Source organism: Epinephelus moara, chromosome 2 (assembly GCF_006386435.1).
Source record: "Epinephelus moara isolate mb chromosome 2, YSFRI_EMoa_1.0, whole genome shotgun sequence".
Taxonomy (NCBI): Eukaryota; Metazoa; Chordata; class Actinopteri; order Perciformes; family Serranidae; genus Epinephelus; species Epinephelus moara.
In genome coordinates, this window is record NC_065507.1 from 21,699,196 (window position 1) to 21,714,418 (window position 15,223).

General features: G+C 43.4%; 1 protein-coding gene across 2 annotated transcripts in view; it reads right to left on the bottom strand.

The window, feature by feature from the left end:
• Window positions 1-213: 213 nt before the first annotated feature.
• The window catches only part of arhgap35a (Rho GTPase activating protein 35a), a 70,520-nt gene continuing 55,510 nt past the window's right edge, over window positions 214-15,223 (bottom strand). For both annotated transcript variants that reach the window (XM_050061953.1, XM_050061962.1), the window contains 4 exons: window positions 9,629-9,706; window positions 6,325-6,456; window positions 4,678-4,783; window positions 214-2,977 (listed from right to left, as the gene is read on the bottom strand). In XM_050061953.1, the coding sequence (XP_049917910.1) occupies window positions 2,482-2,977; window positions 4,678-4,783; window positions 6,325-6,456; window positions 9,629-9,706 (812 nt within the window). In that variant the 3' untranslated portion in view covers window positions 214-2,481. The remainder of the gene's footprint in view (window positions 2,978-4,677; window positions 4,784-6,324; window positions 6,457-9,628; window positions 9,707-15,223) is intronic.

Here is a 15,223-nt window from a genome sequence, read left to right on the forward strand (position 1 = left end):
GGGCAGAGAGGACAGTCTGCGGAGACATGCAGAGAGGCAATTCAGTGTCAAACAGAATAAGTGACCTTGGCGAGCATCTGCTTAACATTAACACACATAGGTTCACATGCGCACGCACTTTCTCAAGCTCTCTCTCTCTCTCTCTCTCTCTCTCTCTCTCTCTCTCTCTCTCTCTCTCTCTCTCTCTCTCTCTCTCTCTCTCTCTCTCTCTCNAGTCATGCAGACGGATGAATGGACTGTCTGTTCTGTCTGCTGTCTCTCCCAGACCCAACTGTCTCTCTTGGACTAGGAATGACTAGGGGGATGTGGTGGCATAACAGTGACAGCGGGGGGAGTCTGGTGTAGTGGTTACACTCTTGCAAATTATATTTCAAGTCCACAGAGAGCAGGTTTGAGTCTCCTTTCTGGAGGCATGACGCTGTGTCCTAAGAGGACAGCGTGCTGAGGCGTGGAGCTGTGGTTACCAATTATTTCCAACAATAAAAAGCCTCTCCTCCCGCCTGTCAAAGCGAAAAGCCTCGCTTCCAGCTCTTACTCTCTGGCCTGTAATGCTACATTGTGCCTCAATCTCCTAAGTCTTCATTTCCTTCCACTCAAATATGGCGTCTGGGAAGCGGCATGTACTCCTTTGCAAAGGGCTGAGTGCTTTGGTGAAGTGGAAACTAACAACAAAAGACAGAGAGGCAATTTTATTCACTGCACGTCTAATCAACTGCAATGTAACCACATGTGGCTACAGAGCTTGAATCTATATAATCTCATTGATTTGTACCAGATTTAAAACTGCCGTCATTTCTTATTTTTACACTCTTACATTTCATGAGCTCTAAAGTTAATTTTACCTGATATACAGTGATGAAAAATCGTGACAATTGCACCTAGAAGAGAATCTGACGCTACAAAAACCACAGTAGGAAAATGGTGCTACGCCCATGCAGTAGTGGATGTGAGGTTATGGCTGCGATACCCATTTCTTCCTCTAGATGTCAGTGGTGTGCTCCCAGAGAGAGAGAGTAGGGCGGACTGACAATAAAGTGAACGGTGGCTGTCATGTCATGGCAGCTCCAATTTAAAATGTGCCTTCAAAGTGCTCAGAAAAGTGCTTTTTGAACAAGGTCCTCACTGTGGATAACTGCAGCACTGAACTCGCTCGTAAAAACCACCACAGCGTGAAAGAAGCGACATGACAGGTGAAGGTCCAACACTGGAATTATTCCCACTATCTGCCTAATGCAGGGAAATTCAGGTAAACCAAAAAGGCATGGATACATGCACACGCAGACAGATAGACAGTCACACAGACACTTACAGACAAGGCCACTCATTGAGCGATGGGCCCGGGTTTCTCTGTTTCCCAAGATTTTGTCAAATGAGGGACAGAATAAAAAAACGCATCAGGACAGTAGGAATCTCAATATAGAATCAAGATTTAGACCAATTACTGTGTTTACATGGACAGGGCATGAGGTTGAAGTTCAAACCCAGAGAGAGAGAACAAACAGGAGACTGGGAGGAGCCTTCCCAGAATGCAAAGCGATGTTCCCAAAATCCTTTGCTCCAATTTGCTGCCTAGAAGATCCGGTCGGTTGAGATTTTTTTTTTATTCTGTGCTTGGCATACTGCCTCAACTGAAACTGAATTTGTCTGCATGTGTGTGGCTCTGTGAGGGGTTGATAGATAGGAATGCGTGTGTCGCGGAGGACAGAACATCCTGTCGGATGAGTGGTAACACGTGTTTCTTGCTTAAGTCCTCTGTACAGTGGCGAAATAAACAAACGTGTTCAGGACTTGCTCTCTGCTCCACTTTGTCCCAGCCACAGCCTCCCGGGTCGGTACAGTAGGTGGGAGGGATTGCAAAAAGACGGGTGCCGTCCACCAAATTTCCCAGCGCAGTTAGAGGCGAAGCGTTTGAGGAGAATGGTTGTCGGAGGCACACCGGCCACTGGGTGTTTGTGTCAAGTGTGTGTCTGTTTGTGTGTGTGGTGAAGTAATCCCAACATAACAAGAGTTCACATTCTCCTTTCCACCTCACTTCCATTTCCCTCCCTGAGTCCCTTTGACAGTTACTGGCAACGTCTCACTCATTAGTGTGTTTGTGTGTAGGTTCTCTATAAGGCAAGGAGGGCAGGTCTAGATGAAGTGAGACTGAGAGACAAAGGGATAAAGTGGCGAGGAGGGGGAAAGATCATACTGCCAGTTCAGAGGCTCTTCAGTGTTCCCCTTTTCTTCCTTGTGTGTGTGTCCATTTTTCTAAAAGCAACAGAGGGTCAAACGCCCCCGTCTTCTCCCAAACGTGTAGGTTTCTCCCTGTACATACTGCATCTCACTCAATCTCTCCCGACTTCTCTTCCTACCTCCTGTTCTCGTTTCAATTTATCTTCAATTCCTTCCCAAACTTCAAAATCTCTTATTCTAAACCCTTAAATCTCTCTGAATCTTGTTATCAGTCTTTTTTTTTTCCTCTTTCCCTTGATCCCTGGTTCACAGCGTGTGTTGTTCCGTAGGGGGGTGATGGGGGTGCAGCGAGGGCGGCAGCAGGGCTGGGATCGGGGACTGAGGAGTAGGAGGTGGAGAGTGGGGTGGGGACTGATGTTGATGGTGGTGGTGGTGGTGGTGGTGGTGTTGGTGGTGGATAGGAGGGCCGTAGTGTGGGATAACAGGAGGGGTGGCCGGGAGGACGTAGGGAGTCGGGGACGGAGTCGGTGAGGATGAGTAGCCTCCAGCCATGCAGGAGTAGGCCGAGGTTCCGCCCCCAGAGGAGAGCGTAGAGGTGGGGGAGCCGGGGAGGCCGTCGGCTAGAGGCTGATTGTAGAAGAAGTACGCGCACTGGTGGATGAAGCTCTCGATGATTGTCTGGTAGGTGCGGGTGGCAGTCAGGGCGTCCATGGTGGTGAAGTCTGGTCTCATGAGTGTGGGCCAGAAACAGATGGACAGGTTCTCACTGGTCATCAGGTTCAGCTTATTGTGCTGGCTCACCCTGCGAAACACAAAGAAACCAAAAGATGAAATTAATAAGTCACAAATCATAACCTAATTTTCAAAATAACATGTCATAAAAGGGATGCTTCAAATGATCAAAACCTGATGTCCTCTTAATCTCTTGATGACATAAACCATATCATTACAAAGGTCTGTGCTCCTAATGTGGCATAAATTCATACAGCAGGGGGCTCTTATTTTCTAAAATGGTCTTATAGAAAAATCAACTCTGGTGTATACTGTGTTTTTATTGTTGATTAATCTGCCAATAATTTCCCCCCAGCTCATAGGGTGATGTCATCAAATGTCTTGTTTTGTCCAGCCAGCAGTCAAAAATCCAAAGATGATAAAGCAGAGAAGAGCACAAGTCATCACAATGGAGGAACTGTAATTATAAAATGTTTAGCATTTTTGCTTAAAAGTTACTCCAACGATAAATCGACAATCAAAATAGTGGCAGATTAATTTCCTGACAATCCAACCAGTCAGTTAATCCCCACAGCACTAACAGTTTTGCATTTTAAAATAATTTGTGAGGCTAGGAGCTCAATGCTAATGCTAATCAAAGACTGATTTATACTTCCTAGTTTCATTTGAGGGAGGTTAAGTATCTCTTTTTTTTACATTAAGAAAAAAAACTGTGGAAAAACAAGCTTAATTTTGTGCAACTTTTTTTTCCTATTCCTTTTATCATCTTGTGACCCCTCAGATTTATCTTGGGACCTCTTGGGAACCACTGATCTGTACTATAAGGTGTTTTCCCTTGGTAACTGCATACCTTCAAGGGCTTTCTTTCTGTTTGCATTTGCACCGCCAACAGAAACACTGACGTAATGTATCAAAGATTCTTGTATTTCGCTTTGATGAGTCAAAATTGTGCTGTAAGCTAAATGCACTTTTAATATAGCACCTTTCTATTTTACTGTCACGCATGTCACATTCACACTCACATTCACACACTACTGGTCGAGGCTACCACACAAGGTGCAGCCTGCTACTTAGCTAAAACACACTCTCACACACCGGTGGCACAGCCAAGAGCAATTTGGGGTTCACTACCTTGCCCAAGGATACTTCGACATGCAGACTCGAGGAGGCCGGGGATCGAACCGCTGATCTTCCCCTCTACCTCCTGAGTCACAGTTGCCTGTGGGCTGTATTTCCCCTGATACATGTATGCTCAGTATGTCTGTTTTCTTTCATTTTTTTCTTTACAAGCTGTTGTTTGTGTTTTGTGTTGTCTGTTGTTTACACAGCTAACGGGTTTTTAAAAATGGTGGTTGCCAGTACAGCATTGGCTCATGTGTTTGACTAATCAGCATACACCTTGGTCACTCATAGTTCCTTTGTACTCTCAAATTGTGGCTAAAAAAAGGTCAATCAAAAGGGCGGTCTAAAGACTTTGATTGTTCATAGTTCTTGCGAGCAAACATAATAAAAAGGGGCGTACTTAGTTCCTCTAGCCTGGAAACGACTGTACAGTATAGTATGAAATTAGGCACAGCAGTCATCCACATACAAATAGAGGTTAAACAACCGCTGCATTAACACGTATCATGACTCAACCTGAGTAAAACAACCTCTATTCTGTCAGTGAGCTAGCTTCGGTGATGTCACCGCTAGGTCACTTGACCGGGTGACCGGCAGTGTAGTCAGCACGGCTGTCAGAGGCAGACTCTGACCCCGTCACTCACTCACTTGTTCAAGTGGCTGATGACATATTTGAAGACCTCGTAATTCTCCTTGGGGAAGCGGCGCAGAATGTCCTTCATCGTCTGGAAGCGCTGCTCCCTATCGTTGATCTCTGAATGGTGGCAGAAAGACGAGAGAGAGGTTAGAGGAGTGAGGAAAGTGGCTGAAAGAAAAGATTAGGAGAATCTGAGGAAAAGATGTCAGGGGAGTGAGAGTTAAGATGAGGAGGGATGAGGAGGGATGGGGAGGGAGGGGAGGGAGTACAATGGAGAAGAGGAGAGTTTGAAGAGCATAGTGAAAGCAATTGGACTCAGCTCTCAAAAAATCTGTGCAGGACACAGTGATTTCATCCTACAACAGTGCGAGTTTCACACATCGCAGTCATGAAAACACACACACGATTCAAAGGGACTCCACACTACAGTTCTCAAAAAAAAAAAAAAAAATCGGCCAACAAAGACCACACACATTCCAGAGGAAAAAAATACACCCATAACAATGTCCTACAGATTGCAGCAAATCACACACAAACACACACATACACTGGGTGTGTTAAGCCTGATGGCAGCAAGGAGTGAGTCAGAAAAGCTGACGTCACCAGCTAATACAGTCCATCCTGTGTGTGTGTGTGTGTGTGTGTGTGAGCGAGGCAGAGAGCAGCAGTGGGAACAGCAGATGTTCTCGTCCACATCACAAACATGATTTACAATCAGAGAATTTGAGTTTGTATTCCCACAATGAGGTCAGCGTGGATCAAAAACAGATTTGAGGCGTAATGACTTAACATAGCCCCAGTTCCTCCTGCCGTACATCCATCATCTGTAATCAAAACTTAACTTCCTACAGCTTATTTAAAGTAACGTCACCATGACAATATGCGCTAAAATCCACACGCCCAGCTCTCTCTCTCTCCCTCTTTTTCTCCACCTCTTAGTCTGGGTGACAGAACGACAGCTCAAATTCTGAAAATGCTGAGCACAATTTGCTATTTTCGACCGAATGAAGGCTTTCTTGTCTCTAAACTCCACCTCACTTTTCTGTTTTCACTCTCTCTTCCTCTATTGTGGCACAGACTGCAGGAGCTTTATCAGGTCTCTGTCACGGCTGAAGGGTCTCGCCGGGGCCGTTAAAAAAAAACAACCCCACACACACAGAGCTCGGTGAGTGACAGCAGCCTCACGGCCTGGGGGTAAATCTCTGGCGCGATGCAAGACTAAGCTATGCCTTAAATCTCCATTCCGACAGATTACAGGACACAAAGAGAAAAAGAGAGGCCGTGGAGAGCGTAGGAGCGCCCTCGTTTATCTAACATATGACTGTTTTTTCATGACTTCATCCAGACCCCGTTATCCACATTGCTCCTGCATCCCTCCATCATGTGCAATCATCCCCACATCCTTCCTCTCCAAGCCTTAAATATTCTCTCCTCCATCCCTTTTTTCCTCCATTCCCCATTTCCTCACCGAGTGGCAAATCCAATTCTCCCCATGGATGGATTTGGATTGCAAGAGTTTTGCTTGTTAGGTTAAAGAAAAGTTACAAAGAAGGGAAAAGGATTTAAGGCAAAATCCAATACACCTCGGGTTTTTGTGAAGGACTCTCCCCCATATCCCCATGCCCCATGTGCCCTCACACCAGAGCCCCAGGACTTACTGAAGGCCTCCACCAGCTCTCCCTGCATGCTGTAGGGCACCAGAGGCTCAGGTAGCTCAGAGAAGAAGGCCTTCATGGCTCCGGCTACTGTGTTCATGGTGAAGTCTTTCTCCACCAGGTCCAGGTTGTGATCTGGAAAAATAATGACATGGAAAAAAGACATCTGAAGAACAAAACTCATATCACAATTTACCATGCATACAGTAAATAAGAGAGGTGGCTGCTTTGGAAATGTTGGCTCACCACTGACTGGGCTGTGAAATCACATATAGCGTGAGACAATAAAACTGTCAGAGATTGTTCTATAGTGTTTATACCACTTTTTTTTATTAAAGGTCCACCTAGGAATTTTTACACAAGCTGTAGTAGCTCTCTGGAACAATGCCATCAGAGAGCTGTACCAAGGTTAACACAAAGTTGAAAAGATGTCTCAAAATGCACCTGTTCTCCCTGCTGTAGACTTTTTATTTCATATTTTCTTTCCTTTTTGTGTTATGTACCTTCGAGTACAATGAAAAGCTGATTTATTATTATTAGCAGCCCGTCGTATTACTGAGCCAAAACTGCACACATTCAACAAGACAGCATGGTGGCTTGACAAATCAATGAACAGGAGTGTTTTATGGAAATAATGGACTTTTATATGAGTTTTGCATCAGTGTGATTTAGTCTGTTATTAAAGTCTGGTATTAAATTTTCTGGATCAAAAACTGACATGCCCGTCTGGTTATTGATTTTCAGGAAAATGTACTAAATCACGATGAGATATTACAATGTGAAATTACACTTGTGTGCGCACTTGGGTTTTTATCCATATCGCTCACTTAAAATTCACTGTTGGTGGTTGTTTTGGGATTGTGCAGACAGCTTGTAGACAAGTCTGCACAAACAGGCCTGTTCAGTTCATCATTTAATCAATATGACTAAATAACAAACAGCATCTTTGGTAATGTACCATAGGATCATTTTAGTTTACAAAGTGTTTCACTGCTGGAGAGATGGTCTTTTCATATAACTGGGCTGTCTATGCAGCAGAAAGACACAAACACTTTGTAAATTGGTGCTACATGACTAGAAAAAAAACAGAGGAAAATGGCTGTAGCATTTGCTTTTGCTCAAAAGGTAGAAAACCTGCAACTACCAGAATGCACTGCACTGCATCGGCCCAATAAACACTCCCGCTGGTGGACTGCGGCCGCCTGGTAAAAATAGTCTTGAATTACAGCCAAACAGTGCACTGAAATAAGGGTGTTCTCACATCTTAATGGACTCAAAGGGGTGACTCAGCATTTTTTGCGCATATGTGAACGCTCCAAGAGAACTCAGACCCCTCTAAAGCAAACCGAACTCAGACCACCGTTCGCTTCGCTTGTGGTGCGGTTCACTTAATCTGTGTATTGTGAACACAAAGTGCACCAGGTTCGCTTTGCTCTTTGCCTTTGTATTTGGCTCTCTACATTACATGCTATTGCACTGGGACACTTGGAAAAAACAAACAAAACCACATCAGTCTGCAACGCTTGAAAGGATGCAGGATGAGAAGTAGTTTGGTCCACTAAAGACACTGCACATCTCTAGATGTGGAATACAGAATACATCAAACGGCAACAGTCTACAGCACAGAAATGCTGAGGTTTTCCTTCAATTTTAAGTTCATCGAAGGGCTTCATAACTGAGAGAGAGTCCTCTTTCAAATGAACTGACAATGTGAACACAAAAAGAACCAAGTCCATTTTCTGTCGAGTTCGGTTCATTTAAAAAGGACTATATGTGAAAACATTTTAGATGAGAAATAGGCAAGACAGTTACAGAATCTTGGTTTATATTAGATCAGCACTATTTAGTTTTACTATTTGATCTCAGTTTTTCAGCCTCCATTTTCACAATACAGGTAACAGTATAGCGCCTGTTTCCTGTTCACAAATTCTCGTATTACAGCCAAACAGTTCACTAAAATATGTTTCTGAAAACATTTTAAATCAGAAATAGGCAATACTTAAACAGAATCTTGGTTCATATTTGATCAGCACTGCCTAGTTTTACCATTTAATCTGAGCTTGGTGTGAGTTTGAGGGAAGAAAAAGAGAGATCTACTTTTATACTCTTTACGCCTGTGGTGGCGGGCATATAAAAAGGCGGAAGTAAAATCTGTAGTCTGAGCCACAGCCCTAGAGCCAGTGCAAATCCGCAAAATGACACGTTTTATATAATTCCGCATATTTAAGTTGCAAGAGCAGCAGGGAGATCTGGGCGCTGGTTAGATGGAGGGATGTTTACCACACTTCATTTACACATACTCCCCACACTGTTATGATACAAGGCTGGTTGAAAATCGGCAAAGTGTCCCTTTAATTAATGCCCTGAAATAAAAGTAGAATGATCCATGGACAACTATAAAGTCGATTTGAGTAGAGAGAGACAGCTCAGACAGCCAGACAGCAAAACCACTAGAGCACCACTTTAGTGTGTGTGTGTGTGTGTGTGTGTGAAAGAGAGAGAAAGAGAGAGAGACTTAATTAAAAAAAAGCCATTTTCTGATAACTTTTTTTACTTTACAGAGGTAGTATGTGTAGAAAGAAGAGAGGCAAGAAATAAGTTAATACAGATACGGTTAGTGAGTTCTTGAACAGTCTGAGGAGAGCTCCCATTTTGAGAGTTTCCAAAGTGTGGTGCTTCTGATGCTGCTTTCTGCTGTAATGAGTTCTCTGAATCTTCAGGGGCCTGATGAAGTGCCATCTTCAGTATGGCTATGAGACACCTACGCCATAGTTCCACCTGTAATTGTCTTGTCCCATTGGCCGGAGGCTCAGAATGATTCAACGCGGGACTTCAACTCTGATTACCAGAGTTGGATTTAACCTCAACCAGGCGTAGACGCAAGCGTACACACACTCATACACAGGCCATCTCGCTCTGCTATCTATCTTGGCAGCGACATGCTTCATTAACCAAACCAATCTGGAGGTAATTAACTGCCCACAGCAGACAGACACACACATGGAGAGACACACATTGAGAGCACTTGTACATGCACATGTGTGAACATGCGCACGCACGCAGGAGCAGGTAGAAGATTGAGGAGGCAGCTCTACAGTCTAAAAGGAAGCAAAGGCCAATTCCCTCTGTAGAATTAATGCTCCCTGGTTAATTAAGGGGATCCAGGCTTGTTGTAGATAGAAGCAGACGTGCACACGCACATCTCTGTGGCCTTTTCTTCACACCTAGCATGTAAGTGTACAGCTGAAGCAATAATAAGCACGTGTACACTTGTACGTGTGAGTGGTGCAAGCAGAAAGTCACATACCTTTGTCAAATTCCCGCTGCATGCTCTCCATCTCGGCCTTGTTCCCGCTGACCCTGTAGATGCCCTCTGTGCTCAACCCTGGTGAAGAGAGAGAGAAGCACGTTCTTAGCTTTTCTTTTCGTGTTTAATTTGCAACAAGTATCAACTATTTATAGCAGCTAGTCAATCACCTCCAAGAACTCTTTGATACATCACGATGCGGAGAGAATAGATGCACTCTGAAAGGCTGAAAAAGTGGAGCTACTGCAGGCTGCTCTAATGGCTTCTCCCTGTGTCCCCTTCCATCTAGACACACTATTAGCACTATTTATTAAACCCATAAAGCACTCCTACTGGCCTGCTAAGAGCCCAATGGAGCACTGTGACAATTTGAGGCTACCTTAGAAGCCACACACTTAAAAATGGCTTGACTTGTACTGTGCCCTTCCTCTCACGCCTAACTTAATTTTTAGGATATTTGTTGAGGATTTGTTGCCTTTCTTCAGACACTAAACAGTCAGATTGCATCTCTGTTTACTGAGGTTTTGTGGCAAGTTTTTTAGCTCTTGTAATATCTATTTTCTTTTTCATGTCTACTAAGAGGTGCAAAATACATCCTATGACCAATAAAGCAAAGGAAACTGTCTTAAAATTTAACACCTGAAACATCAGTTGTTTTATCGAACACACACATAATAAGACCGCTGGCACTTTGGGAGGCTTTTAGACAATTTTGGTCAGTCTAATAGTTCAGACGACATAAACGCTTTCATGGCAGCAATAAAGAACACTGCAGCAAATTAAAAGATGCATGTAAAGGTGACTTAACAAGAGCTCCCCATTTATCACTATAAAAAATACAAGACAAAAGAGCAGGAGAGTAACAGTCTGCTATTTTTCATCCACTTCTGCCTTCCTGTTTCTCTTGCCTCCTGCTTCAATATGCATTTTTCCAGACTTTAAATGGCTCGCAGCAGGTGCAGTCGAGTGCGATATGATTGAAGCAGCCAATTAAAGACTTATTAAGCAGGCCTGTTGGATTTTATTATTTGTTTACAGTAATAATCCATCCTATTATAATCTAATAATCTAATACAGTTGGCAGTTTCAAAGTTTTAACATCTAACAAAAATCTCCTACATTGATTTTTCATAACCCCGGGAGTCACTGATCTTTTTGTTGAGCTGACAACCACTGACTAACCAAACTCATATTTCCTCACATGCTGTATAATTTTCATTTTACAGGGAATAAAAGCACAATAGCAATTTTAAAACTGTTCGCCCTTCAAAATATTTCAAACTCAGCAGCTGAAAACACTTGTGCAAAACATGTCCTACACAGGCCAGTGTCAGATCTTGTTTAGCATATCGTTTCACATATTAGTCTTTCTGAATAATCCCTGAATTAAACTGGGGTGACGCAAAATATATTTTTAATTTACAAATGGTAAAAAAACGGTCACAAAAAACTAGGGCTGCCCCCTGATAGTCGACTGCGGCTGTGGTTATTCCACAGGCTAGTTAATAACATGTTGGGCAGGACATCCAAAGTGTGGGATCATTTTGAGAAGGTGAAGGACGAACCCAAGGTGATATGTAAACTCATCTTCATTGGTCGACTACAAACATGACGTATCATCTGAAACATGGAAGTAGCTACATGCCCATTAGCCACTTAGCACAATCATTACTGCTTTGCAGACAGCATCATTAACAGGCGGCTCGCTCAGTGTGTGATGTGCACTTGTAGATAAAATATAGGCCTATATTAATGAAAGTTCATTAGTACGGTTTTGTATTTCTCTGTAATGTAGCACAGTGTCAACAATGTTACTGATACTATTCTTTCTCAGAGCTTGAACTCTCGTGTTGCTCCACCCAAAATATATAATTTAATAATTAAAATAATATAATAAACATGCGGGCAACTAGTCGACTAAAGGCCCTCAATGAAGACTATTGGTCGACTAGGAATATTCTTAGTCGGGTGCAGCCCCTTTTTGGAGCTGGACTATTAATTTGGAGCCCTGTTGCGATATATATATATATATATATATATATATATATATATATATATATATATACAGTTTGGTAATTAAACGCAGCCTACTCTGAGCACAGACGGAGCAGCAGAACACCAGGCGCAAAGAAAGTGAAACTTAACTGTTCATTAACTCATTTAAGATTGAACTGTTTACACCTTAAAACAACAGTGCTCTTATTTTGGTGTTGTCCATCACTTCTCCAAACCACTACTACTAAAAACCAGCTGTGTTACTGTGGAAACCGAGCACCCAGTGGTCCTGCACTGGCTCACAAACTTGCTTTCACTTGCCTCTGCAGCAGCAGATTCCAGGTTACAAAACAACAATACTGCAGAGTAACAGAATCCTTAACATTAAACGTAATGTTACATGAATTAAACTGAAAAACGTGTGTTGTAGCACTATGGAGAAATGTCTGGCTGAGTCCTTCCTGAGTCATGTTTAGCCTTGGAGGATGAGTAAATATAACCTCAACTCTTGTTTTTTCCACAATACATCCATGTACGCAGACATGTAAGACACAAACAACCCAGTCAAAGCCGGACAATGGCAGAAAAAAAAGGTACTTAGATAGCTGCTGTGAGTGAGCGCTAACTTCATCTTCCTTCATTAATATTTTTTTTCCAATTTATCTAAGATAAGTCTCCACCTCCCACCCTTTAAATTCTCACTTCGTTCCCACTTTGGTGGAGATTCGGGGAGACAAAGAGCAATCCAGAGGGAGTGAGGGAGATAGGGAGTGGCAGAACAGAGAGGGTGAGATAGAGAGAGGCAGGGAGGAAATGAGAGAGCTTTCAGTCAAGGCATATACAGCATCGATCTCCTCCTTCTACCAATCAATTATCCACAAAAGCTTTTCTAGCCAGACACTAGGAAAACAGGGATGGGAGGAGAGATAGGGAGAGGGGAGCAGTGTAGCAGCGGTGGGGAGAGGGTGTGAGAGATAGGGGCAAAACAGGACAAGTATGAGAGAGATAGTGGGGAGGGGGAGTGTGAGGATGCACAGGAGTGAGGGTCAGGACTGATGAAACAGAGAATGAGAAAAAAATAAAGGGATTAAGATAAAGAGAGGATATATAGAGGGATAGGAAATGCTTTTGAAACAACAAAACACATCAAAGATGGAGGTTGCAGGAGGATGACAAGAATGGAAGAGGAGCCCAAAAGCATCGGGAGGGGAGGAGAGTCAGAGGATGAAGAAGGCGAATAGAAGGGTTTAACAGTGATAGCCTGGAAAGGTGGGCTCTCACAAACAGACAACAGCATCCTCTTCCTCTGGGGTCAAACAAAGCGGCAGCGCTTCCTGGGGTCAATGTAAATATAAGCACTTCCTGTGGCAAACAAGTTTTTTTTGCATCTTCTAACAATGCCTTTTTAGTCCTGTTAGAAAATGCAACTTCCATTCCTTTGAGCTATTATCAAACTATACTATTACATTATCAGCTTCAGGGTCTATATCCTCATCTATGGTGACTTCACAGCTTCCAACACACCTGAACCTGCAGTCACACAAAGTCTCAGATCAATGTACCCACAGTTAGCGACCATTCTCCTGCACCATGCTACCTTCTGACAACACCCCAGCTGATCCCACATCAGCCCAGACCCCTGCAGCTGACTTCATAGTCCACCATGAAAACAGGCGGTGCCCTTTACGTCGCTATGGAGGCTCCTACGGCCAGCAGATATGCCCGCACACGCTAACACACATTCATCACCCCGGCACCCGTGAGCGGAACACACCGCGGCTACCAACGCCGAGAGAAAGCCAGAGCCGAGGAGAGATAACGGCAGTCACAATGGACTGATTTTATATAGCTGCTTTTCTACAAGCTCTGAATGCACGAAAATAACACAAAATGCCACATCTACTCCTATTATTCTCAAGGACAAAGGGAGTGAAGCTGGGAAGCACAATTAAGAGAAGGAACAAAGAAATAAGATGTTTGAAAAGAAATATAAAAACAGAAAAACAAGTTTTTCTCCAGTGCCTTTGTGTATTGCCAAAATATGCCTCTGAAAACGTATAAAGACTAAGAAAAAGTTTTCTAGTTAATCAACAATTCGGCTTTGTCTATGGGTAAAAAAATATGTTTTTACTACATACACCAAAGTCATCATTCAGAGTATGAACACAGGCCTGTAAGAGGATTATCAATGACATTTAAACAGATCAGAATAAAGGCAGAAAACACTGGGTTTGGCTTGGGAGTATTTTTGCTTCAAGAAGGAGGAAAGGGGAAGGATGTAGGTTAAAGCTGCAGGTCCAGGGTCAGCCTCACTACTTCACTCATCATGAGCTCACACTATAGAGACAAACATAGTGTCAGCACTGTATGGTAATTTCCCATGAGTGCCATTATAGCCACAGATTGCAGACGCAGATACAGGATAAGTAAAGTCTGACTTACAGCAACTACAATCGAAACTAAATGGCACATTGTAACTCATTTCCCCTCGCAGTCGCAGTAATTCTCTGTGTGGGTGTGCCATTCTGTACTGCATGTGTTAGTATGTAAACAAAGTGTTTCATCGTGCACACTCTTAATGGTTGTGACTGTGAGATGTGTGAAGCTACACTCCTCACACATGCATACACATATAAATAACACAGACGCAAGCTAAACACACGCAGAAAAGAGCTGAGCCCAAACATTCTTCCAATTTCCTACCTTGTGATATTGATCGGATGGAGGGAGCTATGGGGCAGAACATTACCTGGCAACCCCCCTGGCGAAAACACACCCGCCACACACACACACATACACAAAGCGTGCTGACAAGAGGAAGGAGAGAACGCAATGAAGGAGGGGGAGGAGGAGATGGAGGGGATAGCAGGGGGAGAAAAAACGCAGGGAATTGAGAGAGGTGACGATAGGACAGGGGAAGAAATAGAAATATGGGTTAGGATGAAGATGAAAGAAATCACATGTGACAAGTGAAGGTACTCGAGGAGACAGAAAGAGAGGAGGATGACTGGATCGGGAGGAGGAAGTAGAGAAACAAGGGCACAGGAGGAGAGGAGGAAACGGAGGATTAGGCGAGATACTAAAGTCAGTGAGTGGGGGTAAAAGGTGGAAAACATTCTCATGAGTCAGTTGATGTATACATAAACGCATATTCAACCACTTTTTTTCCGCCTTCATCCAGAACTAAGTGCCATGACTGCTCCAGTTAACACCTGAACAGGGGGAGGTGAAATCTAGCATGATGCCTTGTTATCTAGAGCCCTGCCCCTATACTCCTACACAGAGAAAGGCGGTGGATGTTTTGTGAGGCCGCAGTAATCCACAAATACAGAGTCTTTAATCAGGACAGAGATTACAGTGGAATGCACTGGCATGTCAGGAAGCAACAGCAGTGTTTTGACAAACACATGCAACTCATTTTACGGGAGGTAACGAAATGAGTGCACACTTTTATTGAACATTACTTAAATGTATGATTACGTTTCTTTGGTACTTAAGTAACTTGTATTATTGTCTGCATTTTTCTGGAAATTGGAGGGTGGATAGCAACTATGGGGGAGTTTACGTCACACAGTTTAGAACATTATTTTACATGATCCC